This window comes from Telmatherina bonti (assembly GCF_933228915.1).
Source record: "Telmatherina bonti genome assembly, chromosome: 2".
NCBI classification, from domain to species: domain Eukaryota; kingdom Metazoa; phylum Chordata; class Actinopteri; order Atheriniformes; family Telmatherinidae; genus Telmatherina; species Telmatherina bonti.
The window spans coordinates 44,688,171-44,703,389 of record NC_136620.1 but is presented as its reverse complement, the minus strand read 5'-3'; the positions used below and the strand labels follow the sequence as shown (position 1 = coordinate 44,703,389).

Below are 15,219 nucleotides of genomic sequence, written 5' to 3'. Positions count from 1 at the left end.
CCTCAAACTCATTCCAGTATTCAGAGTTTTATTACAGCCTCCGGACAAGATCAAACTTAAATCAACAATAGGCTCACCAGAGTACGGGCATCTCTCAATCAGCTGAGATCCCGTCAACCAGACCTGGCGGCCGTTAGCTAGTTGCTAACGTTTACAGGACCCTCAAAATGGCTTCGCTCACCTCTCCATCCCCACCAGTTGTGACGGTTGTTTGCGCCTGGCCGAAAAAATAGCTGAACTGGAGTCACGGATATCAAAGGGTTAGGGATCCGAGAAGCTGAGATCCTGAAGGACACCATTGTCATCCGCGATCCAAAAACGGATTCCCAGGTTCCTGATGTCTCTGCTCCCTGCCGTCCAGCGGTGGATGCCGGAGCAGCGTTTCCCAACGAGGCTCCTATTGATGGCAAAGCCGCTGCTGGGACCCTTCCACAGTTCACCGATCCAGAGACCTGGTTACATCTCAGAGCTAAACCAAAGATCCCGATCAGCTCCACACCGAGCCAACAGGAGCCCCGGTTCCATCACGCTCCACGAGGAAGGTGTCGCTATGCTTTTCACATGCTTTTCTGTAATCTCACCGCTGTCGCCACCTTCCCCACAATGATGGTATCTGCCCCCCCCTCCCCTTTCCCCACAACCCATAACGATGGTATCTGCCCCCCCCCCCCCCTTTCCCCACAACCCATAACGATGGTATCTGCCCCCCCCCCCCTTTCCCCACAACCCATAACGATGGTATCTGCCCCCCCCTCCCCTTTCCCCACAACCCATAACGATGGTATCTGCCCCCCCCCCCCTTTCCCCACAACCCATAACGATGGTATCTGCCCCCCCCCCCCCCTCCCCACAACTCATCATGATGGTATCTGCCCCCCCCCCTTCCCCCACAACCCATCACGATGGTATCTGCCCCCCCCCCCCCCCCCTTTCCCCACAACCCATCACGATGGTATCTGCCCCCCCCCCCCCCCCTTTCCCCACAACCCATCACGATGGTATCTGCCCCCCCACAACCTAGAAAGAATAAAACAGATAGCACAGGTGGAGTAAATCATGAAGTAATCAACCAGACTAAAAATTAAAACCATTAAAAATAGTGTTGTACTGAATATCAGATCTCTTGTGTCTAAGTCTCTGTTAATCAATGACCTGATTACTGATCATCATATTGATCTATTCTGTCTTATGGAAACCTGCTGCAGCAGGAGGATCATGTTAGTATTAATGAATCGACTCCACCAGATTGTCTAAATGGTCATGTTTCCAGAACTACAGGTCGAGGAGGATGTCTGGCAGCTATCTTTAAATCAGAACTATTGATTAGTCCTAAACATAAAATAGTTCCAATAGCTTTGAACACCTGACTCTTAGTCTGTCCCACCCAAGATGGAAATGAGAGAAACCACTTCTCCTAGTAGTAGTCTACCGTCCACCTGGATCTTCCTCACAGTTCCTAACTGACTTCTCAGACCTCTTATCAGACTTAGTGCTGAATACTGATAAAGTTATTGTTCTGGGGGATTTTAACGTTCATCTTGATGATGAACATGACAGTTTAAACATTGCCTTTAACTCTATATTAAGTTCAATTGGATTTTCCCAAAATGTCCACAGACCGACTCATTCTCATCGTCACACTCTGGATCTTCTTCTGACATGTGGCATCAAAAGTGATCAACTAACAGTTTTTCCTCATAACCCTGTTCTGTCTGATCATTTAATAACTTTTGAGTTTACTTTACTTGACTACACAAGGGCTGAGAAGAAAACTCATCACAGTCGATGTTTGTCAGATAGTGTTGTTAACAAATTTAAGAAGTCTATTTCAGCAGTATTTCCCACAATACTGTAGCAACCTCCCAAGGCTGAATTAACCCCCGAATCAGATAAGAACTCAGGATTTTCTACTTCAAGAGGAAGTCCATCCACACATCTCCAAAACAGAGCTCAATGAAAGCCCTAAAAATCAGATCCATCTTAACCCGGGCAGACAGACCTCCATGTTAAACCAGGAACCCTGCTGGTCTTATCTTGTTCCTGGTAGGAAATGTCTACACAGACAGACTGTGGCACCCTTTTGAAGTTGGACCCTGGTAAGAGCCTGTTGTCCATCACCCCAGGAGGTCCCTTTGTATCCACAGCACACAGAGACCAGATTCCAGAGCAGAACCTTTAAGCTCTGAGTTCTAAACTGTATAAAATACTGGATGTATCCTCAGCACACCTGGATAAAAGGACTCTCCTTCCTTTCTAAATTAATCCAAGACTTTAACCGTTTTTCAGATGTGAAATCCACAGAAGTTAACAAGTTAGTTAATTTCTGTGATTCCTTGGATGGAGCAATGGCGCCATCTAGCAGACACCCTCGAACAGGTTGAGATATGCATTTCAGGTGATTAAATACACCGTGATTAACATTATATGCTGTTGTTATTAACGACTCTGACTCAAAGTAAGAACTTGTTGTGTGGAAATGATTTCTTGACCCACCAGGTCCGTGGAAAGTGAAAATCATCGATGAAATGTATTGAAATGTCTTGATGAAATGTCTTGTACCTGTTAACAAACCTTTTCCCCTTTTGACAGCAGCAAAACTGTTTTTAAGGTTCATGTTTATAAGGATCATTCATACTTCTGCTCATCTATAAATTTATAGACATGTTTTGAGGTTGGAAAAATGTTAAGTTTAATTCCTAAAGAACTTAGTATTTTGACCAAACCTTCAGACCCCATGTCCTGACCCCTGCGCTCTGATTGGATAATCTAAGGTCCGCCCAGAGTGCCGGCAAATTTAACTTCCTGGAACTCGCTCTTGCTTTCCTCTTGTTTTTTTTTTTACTCTCTTGCCTCTTCTTTGTTTTCTTTTTCTTCTTTGTTTGTTTTACTTTTTCTCTTTATTTTCGTTTGATGTATGTTTTTTAGTCGTGTTTTTGTCCGTCTGGCGCCGTGTTAGTTTTTTATTACAGTAAGCTTGCTCGACTGCTTAACACCAGAAAACTCATCCAATTCTGACTGAACAATTTTTGCTTCTGACATCATCAAGTCACACTCCGGCCTGGATTCTAATTGGAGTTGGGTCCAGCTTCAGACGTGGAACCAGGCGGTTCCCGGCGAGCTCCTGACTTCTGCGGAGGTCCCCTTTGGACAGGTATGAGGACGACCACTGAATCCTTGCCCACTGGACACAAGGTTCGGGTTCTTGACCACGAAGGCGCTGAAGTAAGGCCGACCCATTATTCCACTGTCTCCGATCCAGCTGGTGTCTTAGTAAGCAGAAGCTGCCCTTTTTAAATCCACTCCCCCGGTATCTGCCTGATAGTCTACCCTGATATAAAGGAGTTAATTTCATTAGACTTGCCATCTTTCCAACCTTCCTAGTTGTTTAAGTTATGTAAGCTGTAAGCTTACATAACTTAACCTTTAAAATTTTTATTTTACATTTTTGACGTTGGCTCGGCTCGAGCTTTTCATACTCTCTCTCCCTCTCATCTTGGCTAATTCATTATCTGATGCTTGCTGCCTGCTAGTTCTGGTTTATGTGATCAATTTCATTTGTGCCTGATGATTTTAACCGGCGTGGTTTTAATAAAGTGTGTTATATTTTAAAAAGTCGTGGTAGTGTGATCGATCTTTGAGAAGGGATTTGTTCCCTCTGACGAGAGCTTACGGTAAGCGTATTCTGAGACTGATGGTTATCTGTTATTAGACAAATATCATTGTCATATTACGGTATTCCCTGTCTGACCATATAACAAATTTAGGGCTGGGTGGTGCCCAGAGATCGCCACCCACTGTCGCTCCGACATTGGACCAACACTGAAGAGAATACACTCCAACACCATGTGTTAACCTGACAGGAAACACCCATCCGAGCTTTACTCCAACACAGGTCCATGAATGTGTTGCTAGAATGACAGCTTTAATGCGTATAACACTAGATAATGTTGCTTCTCTAAAGAAGAGGAGAACCAGTCAGAATAAGGTGGTTTAATTCCCAGCTTCAAGCTTTAAAACAGACATCAAGACGTTTGGAAAGAAAATGGCGTTCATCTGGCTTAGAAGAGTGTCGCATAGTCTGGAAAGAAAGTTTAATAGTGTATAAAAAGCCTTGCGTGTGGCTAGAACAGCTTATTATTCATCATTGATAGAGGAGAAGAAGAACAACCCCAGGTTTCTCTTCAGCACTGGAACCAGACTGACTAAGAGCCTTAGTGCCGTTGAGCCATCTATTCCTTTCAACCTCAGCTGTGACGACTTTATGAGTTTCTTTGTAAATAAAATAGTTTCTATCAGGAAGGAAATCAGTAATAACCTGAACACTACTAATGTTATTTCATCTGCAGCAGCCTTAGAGACGTCTTTAGAAGCTGATTGTCATTTGGACCGTTTCTTGCCTGTACAGCTCTCCGAGTTAACCAACATAATAGCTTCATCTAAACCTTCAACCTGTGTTTTAGACCCCATCCCAACCAGATTATTCAAGGAAATATGTTTCCTAATCAATACATCTGTACTGGACCTGATCAATACATCTCTATTATTAGGATATGGACCTCAATATTTTAAGACAGCTGTAATTAAACTGTTGCTTAAAAAACAACTCTGGATCCAGGAGTTTTAGCTAATTATAGACCAATATCTAATCTCCCCTTCTGGTCTAAAATTCTCAGTTTCAACCCAACTATGTTCCTATCTGAGCAGAAACAATCTGAAGAGTTCCAGTCAGGATTTAGAGCTCATCATAGCACAGAGACAACACTGGTGAAAGTCTAATGATCTTCTCATGGTCTCAGATAAAGGACTTCTGTCTGGACTCATTCTTTTAGATCTCAGTTCTGCATTCGACACTATTGATCACAATATTCTGCTACAGAGGCTGGAACATGTTATTGGGATTAAAGGGACCACATTAGACTGGTTCCAGTCATATTTATCTGATAGATTTCAGTTTGTAAATGTAAATGATGAGTCTTCCTCACACACCAGGGTAAGTCATGGAGTTCCTCAGGGTTCTGTACTTGGACCAATACTTTTCACATTATACATGCTTCCTTTAGGAAATATCATCAGGCAGCATGGTATAAATGTTCATTTCTATGCGGATGACACTCAGATCTACCTCTCCATGAAGCCAGATGAAACCAATCAGTTTCTTAGATTACAAAGATGTCTTACAAACATCAAGATCTGGATGACTCTGAATTTTCTCCTTTTAAACTCAGACAAGACAGAGGTTGTTATCTTCAGGCCTGAAAAACTTAGAACAAAATTATCCAGTAATGTAATTAATCTGGATGGCATTAATCTGGCCTCCAGTACCACTGTGAGGAATCTTGGAGTCATTATTGACCAGGACTTGTCTTTTAGCTCACATTTAAAACAGGTTTCTAGAACCGCCTTCTTCCACCTGCGTAATATTGCAAAAATTAGGAGCATCTTGTCTCAGAAAGATGCAGAAAAATGAGTCCATGCCTTTATTACTTCCAGACTGGATTACTGCAAGTCCTTATTTATGGGTTGTCCCAAATATGCCCTGAAAAGTCTCCATCTGATCCAAAATGCTGCAGCGAGGGTTCTGATGAGGACTAGCAGGAGAGATCATATTTCACCAGTTTTAGCCTCTCTACACTGGCTCCCTGTTAAATCCAGGATAAAGTTTAAAATTCTTCTCCTCACATATAAAGCTCTCCATGACCAAGCTCCATTGTACATAAAAGATCTTATAGTTCCATATATTCCAAATAGAGCACTTGGCTCTCAGACTGCAGGTTTACTGCTGGTTCCCAGAGTCTCAAAGAGTCCTATGGGAGGAAGGGCCTTTAGCTATCAGGCTCCTCTCTTATGGAACCAGCTCCCACCGTGGGTTCAGGAGGCAGACTCCCTCCACACCTTTAAGATGGAGCTGAAAACCTTCCTTTTCCATGATTCTTATAGTTAGTGTAACCTACATATAAATTAGTTTATATTAAATAGTTCACTTAAATGTGGAAGGGACCGTTCGTTTTAATGTAAATACATTAAAAATAGATGGGACTCGTAGTTTTAGGCGAGTAGTTCCGCCCATCTATTTCCTCTTCCGGTTCACCTAGCACGAGGGAAAGACGTTCGCGCTAGATTTTTCAGCAGCGGATGAGAGACCATCACGTTGCAACAACGCTGGGGATAAAAAGTTTTCGCTGGATGGAAAAGAATGCCCAGAACTTTCTGCTTGAGCTTGGAACCAAACCGTCTTGCTGCAGAGTGACTGCCGATCTAAAAGTAGCAAAAAAGTGAGTTAGCTGTAACGTTAGCACACATGCTAATGTTAACCTAGTAGCTGCTCGCTGGGAAGCACGGTTTTCGATTCAACTCCTAATTCATCCACAAGGTAAAGAATGTTCAAAACCCTCAAAGCACTGGATAATCAATTATAAACTGATTTAATGTGGAAATGTGCGCGTTATAAATGTAGAGTCTGGCGATTAGCCTGGGTGCAGCTGTGCTGAGTGATTTGGAGATTGGTGAGGATCATCATCTGTTATTCTATTTTTCTTGCAGTTTTTTTTGTTGCACTTTCTGTCTTAGTGTGCAAATGCTTTAATGCATAATTGTTTTGCAATGATCAGTGCTGTTGAACTTTAAAATGTTTCAATTCATATAAATGAAGCAGTTAAATATGTTATATATATATATATATATATATCTTAACGCATGTTGATTCTAGTTAGCCTGAATAAACTGAAATAGCAGTATCTCATTGGGCATCCTCTGAATCTGTCTTGGTAGCAGGTCAGGTTCTTTGTGTACCCCCCCCTTTTTCCTCCTCGACCTCAATGGTATATTCCGGAGCGGATATCCTGATTGTCTTGATGGCGAGCCACCCACCTGGATCTGATGGAAAGAAGTACACCTCTTCTGTGATCACTGGATTTTGCTTTCTGTGACCTACAGTGCGGTAGGCCAGAATTAAGAACACTGTCACTCATCTGATAACACTGATAACACTGACCCTGAGCGACTATATTTCTATTTTATTTTTAAAGTTATTGACTGACCTGGACTGACTTGAATTAGTTTATTTTTCAGACTCATCTCATTTAGTTTTGCTATTTCTTGGGTTGGTGTATGATAGAAAGGAAATCCTCCTTTAAAGACATCTGATATTGAAGTGGACTGTGAATCCTGCCCGTCAGCCTAAGTGTTTGTGAACACTGAACAGGCTGTGGAAGAAATCTAGTTTGTTTTGGAAAACCGTTGGCCAAAGAACCAAAACAAAACAAGTCCTATCTGAGTCGACACGAAGCAGTGTTAGTATATATTGTCTTAAATGTTTTTCTTACTGTTTTTTGCTTGTCATTTATATAAAGCCGGCATATGTTAAAAGCAATATACTGGTACGGTGTGTCATTTAAATGCCTTTGCTGCTTCTGAGAGCTGAGCCTATTGGTGAAATCATTACCTTTTCTCTGTTGTTAAGCTCCAGTGTCTCAGAACTGTTACATTAGGATATGAGCATCTCCTGAGTTGGAGTCTGCATGTACGGGACCCAACTGTCCAGGTTCTGCTCATTGCTCTTATAGTTATGGGTAGTCTAGCCATCCATTACTTATGTAGCAATGGGGATGTTACCTGATGCACTGAGAAGTACCTCGCTCTATTTCTCTAATATATTAATGTATAAATATATGCCGATATTGCGTCTCTAACTTATTTCTCCTTTTTTCCGCAGGTCTTCCTGAATAAGTGCAGTTGTACATGTTGATCTGTCTTTCCTGTCCTCTCCACCCCAACCAGTCGAGGCAGATGGCTGCCCTCCCTGAGCCGGGTTCTGCCGGAGGTTTTCTTCCTGTTAAAGGGAAGTTTTTTCCTTCCCACAGTCGCCACGTGCAGCTCAGGATGGAGGATTGGATCCAAGTCATGACTTTCATGTCAGTTGGTTTCTATTATAGGATATGTATGAACTGGCTTGAAATGATGTGGATGTAAAGTGTCCTGGGACAACATTGTTGTGAAGTGGCGCTGTACAAATAAAGCTATAAATGGCCACCTAATATTCCAAATACATCTGTGAAATGTTTGGTTGACAAGGGTACTTTGATCCACTGTGTATGGGAATGTCCTAAACTAGTAGCTATTTGGAAAATGATTGTCTGCATTTTAAGTAAAATTACAAGTATTCAGATACCTAGCAAAACTTTGTATTTTAGGGTTATACCCACATTGCTTTCCTGTTGACTCCAAGAAAAAGACATTGACTTTGGCCTCCTGCAGGCCAGGAGGATGATTGTGCTGTCCTGGAGAAAGACTGAAGTATCCACTACACAAATTTGGATTAGAAAAATGGCAACGTGTTACATTAGAAAAGGTAACCTATGTGATTAGGGCTAAAGCACAAGAAATTGAAGAAGTGTGGACACCCTTAATGGGTGTTCTTAGGCAACAATAGACCGGATAGTTGAATCTCGGATTGAGGAGGAGCAGTGTGGTTTTCGTCCTGGCCGCGGAACAGTGGACCAGCTCTATACCCTCTCTGGGGTCCTGGAGGGGGCATGGGAGTTTGCCCAACCAGTCTACATGTGTTTTGTGGACCTGGAGAAGGCATTCGACCGTGTCCCCCGGGGGCTCCTGTGGGGGGTACTCCGGGAGTATGGGGTACCGGACCCCCTTGTACGAGCTGTCCGGTCCCTGTACAACAGGTGTCAGAGTTTGGTCCGCATTGCCGGTAGTAAGTCGGATTCGTTTCCGGTGAGGGTTGGACTCCGCCAAGGCTGCCCTTTATCACCGATTCTGTTCATAACTTATATGGACAGAATTTCTAGGTGCAGCCGAGGTGTTGAGGGGATCCGACTTGGTGGCCTCAGGATTGGGTCCCTGCTTTTTGCAGATGACGTGGTCCTGTTGGCTTCATCTGGTCGTGATCTCCAGCTCTCACTTGAGCGATTCGCTGCTGAGTGTGAAGCAGCTGGGATGAGAATCAGCACCTCCAAATCTGAGACCATGGTCCTCAGCCGGAATAGGGTGGATTGCCCTCTCCGGGTCGGGAGTCAGGTCCTGCCTCAAGTGGAGGAGTTTAAATATCTCGGGGTCCAGAATTCTGCAGCCAGAGTCCTGACCAGAACCAGCATGAGAGATCATATTTCTCCAGTTTTAGCCTCTCTTCATTGGCTGCCTGTTGAATCTAGAATAGAATTTAAAATCCTTCTCCTTACATATAAAGCCCTCCACAACCAGGCACCACTATATATCAAAGACCTCATAGTTCCTTATATACCAAGCAGAGTACTTCGTTCGCAGACTGCAGGCTTACTTGTGGTTCCTAGAGTCTCAAAGAGGCGAGCAGGAGGCAGAGCCTTTGGTTATCAGGCCCCTCTCTTATGGAATAAGCTCCCAGTTAGTGTTAGGGAAGCAGACACCCTCCCCACCTTTAAGACTAGGCTGACGTCTTGAAGTCTTTTTGATAAGTCCTATAGCTAGGGATGGTTAGCATCCCTTAGTTATGCTGCTATAGGTTTAGACTGCTGAGGGACATTTCCTGATACACTGAGCTTCTTTCTTTTTCTCTTTATCTCTTTCTTTTACCCCCCCCCCATAACAGTGTAGCATCATTAACATGTATGTCTCCTGTCTCAGCAGGTCTCCCTGGCCGGGAGTAGCAGTTCCTGTTGTCTGTTGTCTTTCTGTCCTCTTCCCCCCACACAGCAGAGGCAGATGGCTGCCTGTCCTGAGCCGGGTTCTGCCGGAGGTTTCCTTCCTGTTAAAAGGGAGTTTTTTCCTTCCCACTGTTGCCAGTGTGCTTGCTCAGGATAGGAGATTGAGTTGGACTCAACTCAATCTGTTGGTTTCCTTATATAGGCTGTTATGAATTGGCCTTCACTATGTTTTCCCCTCTGTCTGTAAAGCGTCTTGAGATGGCATTGCCGTGATTTGACGCTATATAAATAAAGTTGAATTGAATTGAATTGAATTGTTCACGAGTGAGGGAAGGATGGAGCGCGAGATCGACAGACGGATCGGTGCGGCGTCTGCAGTAATGCGGACTCTGCGCCGGTCTGTCGTGGTGAAGAAGGAGCTGAGCCAGAAGGCGAAGCTCTCGATTTACCAGTGGATCTACGTTCCTACCCTCACCTATGGTCATGAGCTGTGGGTCGTGACCGAAAGAAGGAGATCTCGTATACAGGCGGCTGAAATGGGTTTCCTCCGCAGGGTGGCCGGGCTCTCCCTTAGAGATAGGGTGAGGAGCTCAGTCATCCGGGAGGGGCTCAGAGTAGAGCCGCTGCTCCTCCGCATCGAGAGGAACCAGTTGAGGTGGCTCGGGCATCTGGTCAGGATGCCTCCTGGACATCTTCCGGGTGGGTGGGTCGGTCGGTCGGATGTATGGATGGATGGAGGGTCTGGTTAAAAAGGGTCAGGTCCGGTTAAAGAGGACCACAGTGCTGTGAACGTGGCATTAAAGATGGAAATGGGAGATTGGTGATTGGGAGTCTTTATGAGGGGCTAGGAGACATCTGTGTGCTGGTGTCAACATAGATACTTTTATTGATCCCAAAACTGGGAACTTCTGGGACAGTTTAGGAATAACCAGTATTTTTCATTATTTTAGAACAATTTAATTGTTCAGCTGACAAAATAAAACTTCCAAGACCGACCTACCAGCAGGGACAGAAAACAGAACTGGATAGAGGACAGAACCAGACCGAGATCAGAACAGTTCTGTTTAATAAAAGGAGGACAGAACTGGACCAACATGAAGTGAAAGTGATCTGCTGTGTTTCACACGGAGGACAGAAATAGTTGCCGTTATCAGCAAAGCAGCAATTCAGAGACGGAGCGTTGAACTATCAACACGCAACTTTCTCACACTGTAGGACGGAGGGAGACAGGGAGGGATGGAGGACATCAGAGTCTTCATCTAGTTGCTTCCAGCTGTTTATAATATGTCATGTCCAGCTTGGCTTAGGACCAGGACCAGGACCAGGACCAAGACCAGGACTAGGACTGGGACCAGGACCAAGACCAACAAAAGGACCAGGACCAGGACGTGAAAAAATTCCATCTTTATCAACACCAGAGGAGAACTAGAAAGCCGCAAGTGGTGATTAAGGCCTACACACCTACGGCACCCCTCGGCCTATCGGCACCGCCTCCCCCTGGTGACATCCTTCCATGCTTCTTTTCCCCTCACCTGCAGTAAAACTCCACATCAGGTCATTTACACTTTAAAACAAGGAACTTCCTGTTGCCAGGGGGCGGGGCAATGGTAGTGATGTCATATGGACATGTGTTTCTGGTCAGCATTGTACTAGACCGACCCAATGTCAGTTGGGTGCAGATTGAGTGTTTATCAGAGATAAATAGCAACCTTGCTTTTGAAATGGAACACTTCCTGTTTCTAGGGGGCGGGGCTAATATAAAATATAATTATTGAAAACTACTTGCGTTCAGGATGGGACTGGCATCATATGTATCAATTTAGGTTCAGATATGTAGTTTTATGTTATACAAGTTAGCTGTTAATGACAGGACATCAAACTTTGAGGTCCCGCCCTCCAACACGCTTTAAGTTATATAAACGATTAGCACAACTTTTAATCACACATGCCTCCTGAGTATCCTGAGCCATTTTGGTGTCAGTTGGATAAAAGCCTACGGACGTGTTTGTTAAAATGTGTGGCCAAGGATAAGGACAAAATGACCCCAAAAATGACACCTTTTTTAAAATGGCCGACTTCCAGATTAAATTAGCCGATCAGTCCAAGAGGGTTTTTGTCACTCTTCACGTGGAGCACGTGTATTAAATTTCATGTATGTCGGTCAATTGAGTGGGTGGGGCTAATCAATATTTTAGGTCGTGCGTTTCAGATCAAAATTGAGAGATTTTTTTAGTTATTTATGATCTCATGGCGGCATATCAAAGTTCGCCATGGCGGCACGGTCATGCCGTGCAGCGTAGAACAACGCTCTTTACCAGAACTCTTCACCAACATGTTTTCTGCTGTCTGGCCTAGTTTGAATATGGTGGTGTACACAAAGCCAGAGAAATGAGAGTCTGAGTAAAAAAAAACAACACTTCCAGCCACCAGGGGGCGTGGCTAATGGAAAATCCAATGACTGACATAGATCTCTTCAGGATGGGACTAGCATCATACCTAGCAAATTTGGTGCAGATATGTTGTTTTATGTGGGAATTTTATCAATTTTGTTTTTCATGGCGAGACATCAAATTTGAGGCTCCGCCCCTCCAATGCATTTAGTTATAGAAACGATTAGCACAACTTTTAATCCCACGTTCCTCCTGAGCATCCTGACCAATTTTGGTGTGAATTGGTTAAAAGCCCTAGGATTAGTTCGCTCAAATACGAGGTTACTCTGGTTCACTCAAAGTCGCCAATATGGCAAATTTGACCTAAAATGGCCGCCTTTCTGTCGACTTTTCACCATGACGTTAGGAGGATTTTTTGTTTGCCCTGTCATGTAGAACATGTGTGTGAATTTTCATAAAGACAGATGACATGCAGTGGCAGGAACCAAAAATAGATGGCGCTCTCATCCAATTTCACCTGAAATGTCCCGAGCACACCAATATACGTACATTTTCACATTCCAATGGGGGCGTACGCAAAATGTGGTGAGTTTTGGGGTATGTTCACGTCTCCAAAAATAGCACCTCTTTTGTCAGAATAAAACTAATAAATACAATAGGCCTTCGCACCGCCTTTGGTGCTCCGGCCTAATCACAATGATGTTGCTTTCATTTTAAGAAATATAAGAGTTTTTAGCCCTGAGATAGACTGGTCTACCTGTCCAGGTCTACCTGTCCAGGTATACCTGTCTGGGTCAAACTGTACAGGTGCACCAGCCCACTGCCTAACTGTGACCTTGAACTGGGGAACATGCATTCACAAAGGGACGGATGAGGACAGGAAGACAGTAAATATTACTATTATGGTGTTTTCTCCACCTGGCTACAAGCCACGGGAAGGTTAAAGGTCACTTCATCTGCATAAGAAAGAAGGTCAGTGGTGGGAACGCAGGCTGTAAAACAGAAGTAAAATGGACTGCATGGTTGAAAGGATGTAAATCCATGCTGCCACGCTGCAGAACAGAGCGTTTCAGGAGATCTTTCATTCCCACGGCCATCAGACTATATAATAAAACCTCCTGAACTGCACCCCCACATGTACATGCATCTGCAAGGGAGAGTGGCTTATGCTGTTTTTACTGTGTTTTTAATGAGTTTTTAACCTATGTCTGTCTGATCAATTATTTATTTATTTGAATTTCCCTTTTAGGGATGAATAAAGTCCTATCTATCTATCTATCTATCTATCTATCTATCTATCTATCTAAATGAAAGACATGAAGGACAAAAAATGGGTTATAGGCAACTCATACAAAATCAATTGAAGGTCATTTCAAAGATGCCAAAGACTAAAACAATCCAATAAAACCAATCGGCTGTGAGGACGACAGAGAAATAAAAGAAAGAGACAAACGAAGCGGAGTCAAAGGGTTTTACTGAGGCCTGTAAGGGTTTAGGACTGGATTTTACTAACAGTCCACTAAAAAGACTGTAATAAGTCCCTCCTGCATGACTGCAGTCTGACCTTGGCTGGATGACTGAGGGGACGGTGGCTGTCAGGGGACAAGTTCCTTTTTCTAGCTTAGGTTTTCAGGTGGAGCTTTGTAAGGTTTCAGATGTGAGGAGAAGGTTTCTGGAGAACATTTCACTCTTTGGAGACTCGCCAAAGGACGGAAACTTGACCTGAAAGATGCTGGAGATAAGGAGTGATGGCCCCATGCAGTCCAAAGGTTCTGCAGGTGAATAAAAACTGTGGAGTGGTGCGACCAGGTCCAGTCGAAGCCGAACCTGTCATGATGATTTTCGTGTTGTGTCTTTAGTTCTAGTTTCCTGTTTTATTTTGTAGTTTTTCCCTGTTTAGCCCCCTTGCCTTGTTTCCTGTGTAGCCTTTGTTTCTGTGGTAGTTTTCACCTGGTCTCATGCGTTTCATCCATTTCACCTGTGTCTTGATGTGTTCTTGTGTGTATTTATATCCCTCTGTTGCAGTGTTTCAATGGCTGGTCCACTGTGTGTCTTTCTGGTAGTCTCCTCATGTAGTTTGCTCTCAGTTAAGTTGTATTTTTTTAAATAAAGCATCCAGACTCTGAATTTCTGGCTCCCATCTCCACTTTGGGTCTTCACCTCCTCGCCACCATGACAGAAACCATGAAAAAAGAAAATAACTCAAATAAAGAAAAGGTTTTTCGCAGGTTTGGTCCAAAGGGACAAAATAATTAGAACCAGTTAGATCTGATTTCAGCGTTAAAGCTGGGGTAGGTAATGTTGGGGAGCTAGCAGCATGTCTTGGCTCCTCCCCCTGTCTTGGCTCCTCCTCCTGCTGTGGCTCCTCCCCCTCTGGTTCTACTCCTTGCGTGGTCCGAGGCTTTTTTATTCGCAGCTTTTTCCACCAACGATTTTCTCTTTCTCAGCTGTTTAGCAGGAGGAGGCAAATAAACCGAGCCGGGTCGGGAAATCCTTCCTGCATTTTTTCAGCCATGTTTGCCTTCCGAGTTTCTTCTTCACTACTTTGTATTTTCATCCTAACACGCTGTTTATATGCAGGGTGTGGCTATCAGGTATGTGCTGCTGGAGGGGGAGGAGGGGAGCCGGGAGAAGAAGCTACGGAATATAAGAAATGAACAACTCCATTTGGGTCTGAACGTTTGGATTGGTCAGAGTTTTTACAGATTTACAGTAAACTGAGGGGTCTAACTATATTTCTTATTGTTCATGATTACAGAATGTATAGACTACTATCAGGACGAGGAACCGCTTCACCCAGAGGAACATGTCTCTCAGCAGGAGGACCTGCTGGAGATTTAAGTTCCGTTTCATCTCACTTTGTCATGAGGTTTGTACACCAGTAAGATGTAGGGTCCCAGTTCAACTGTTCCAATGTCAGAAAATAATGTGGACTTTTCCTGTTTTTTGTCTTGTCCAGCATTTAAGCAGCAGAGGAATGATCTGAATACTGTGTTTTGCTGAGCACATTTACTTTGCCAAGGGAAGCATCATAGATATAATGCTCCCCTTGATATTCTGTATTCTTCTTTTATTTTTCTAATGATTTTGCAATTTTTTATACGACAGAGTTTGTACCGCTGTAATGGAAGGGAGAGGATAGAAGAGGGAACATAAAGAGAATTGAAAAGAACAGGAAACAGAAAACTCCATGTAGA

At 43.8% G+C, this 15,219-nt stretch overlaps 1 protein-coding gene across 1 annotated transcript in view; it reads right to left on the bottom strand.

The window, feature by feature from the left end:
• Positions 1-261: 261 nt before the first annotated feature.
• LOC306769732 (uncharacterized protein) overlaps positions 262-15,219 on the bottom strand; it is a gene marked incomplete at both ends in the record, with an annotated part of 122,371 nt that continues 107,413 nt past the window's right edge. Inside the window, 2 exons of the mRNA XM_079258427.1 lie at positions 262-426; positions 3,053-3,181. Of these exons, the coding sequence (XP_079114553.1) occupies positions 262-426; positions 3,053-3,181 (294 nt within the window). The remainder of the gene's footprint in view (positions 427-3,052; positions 3,182-15,219) is intronic.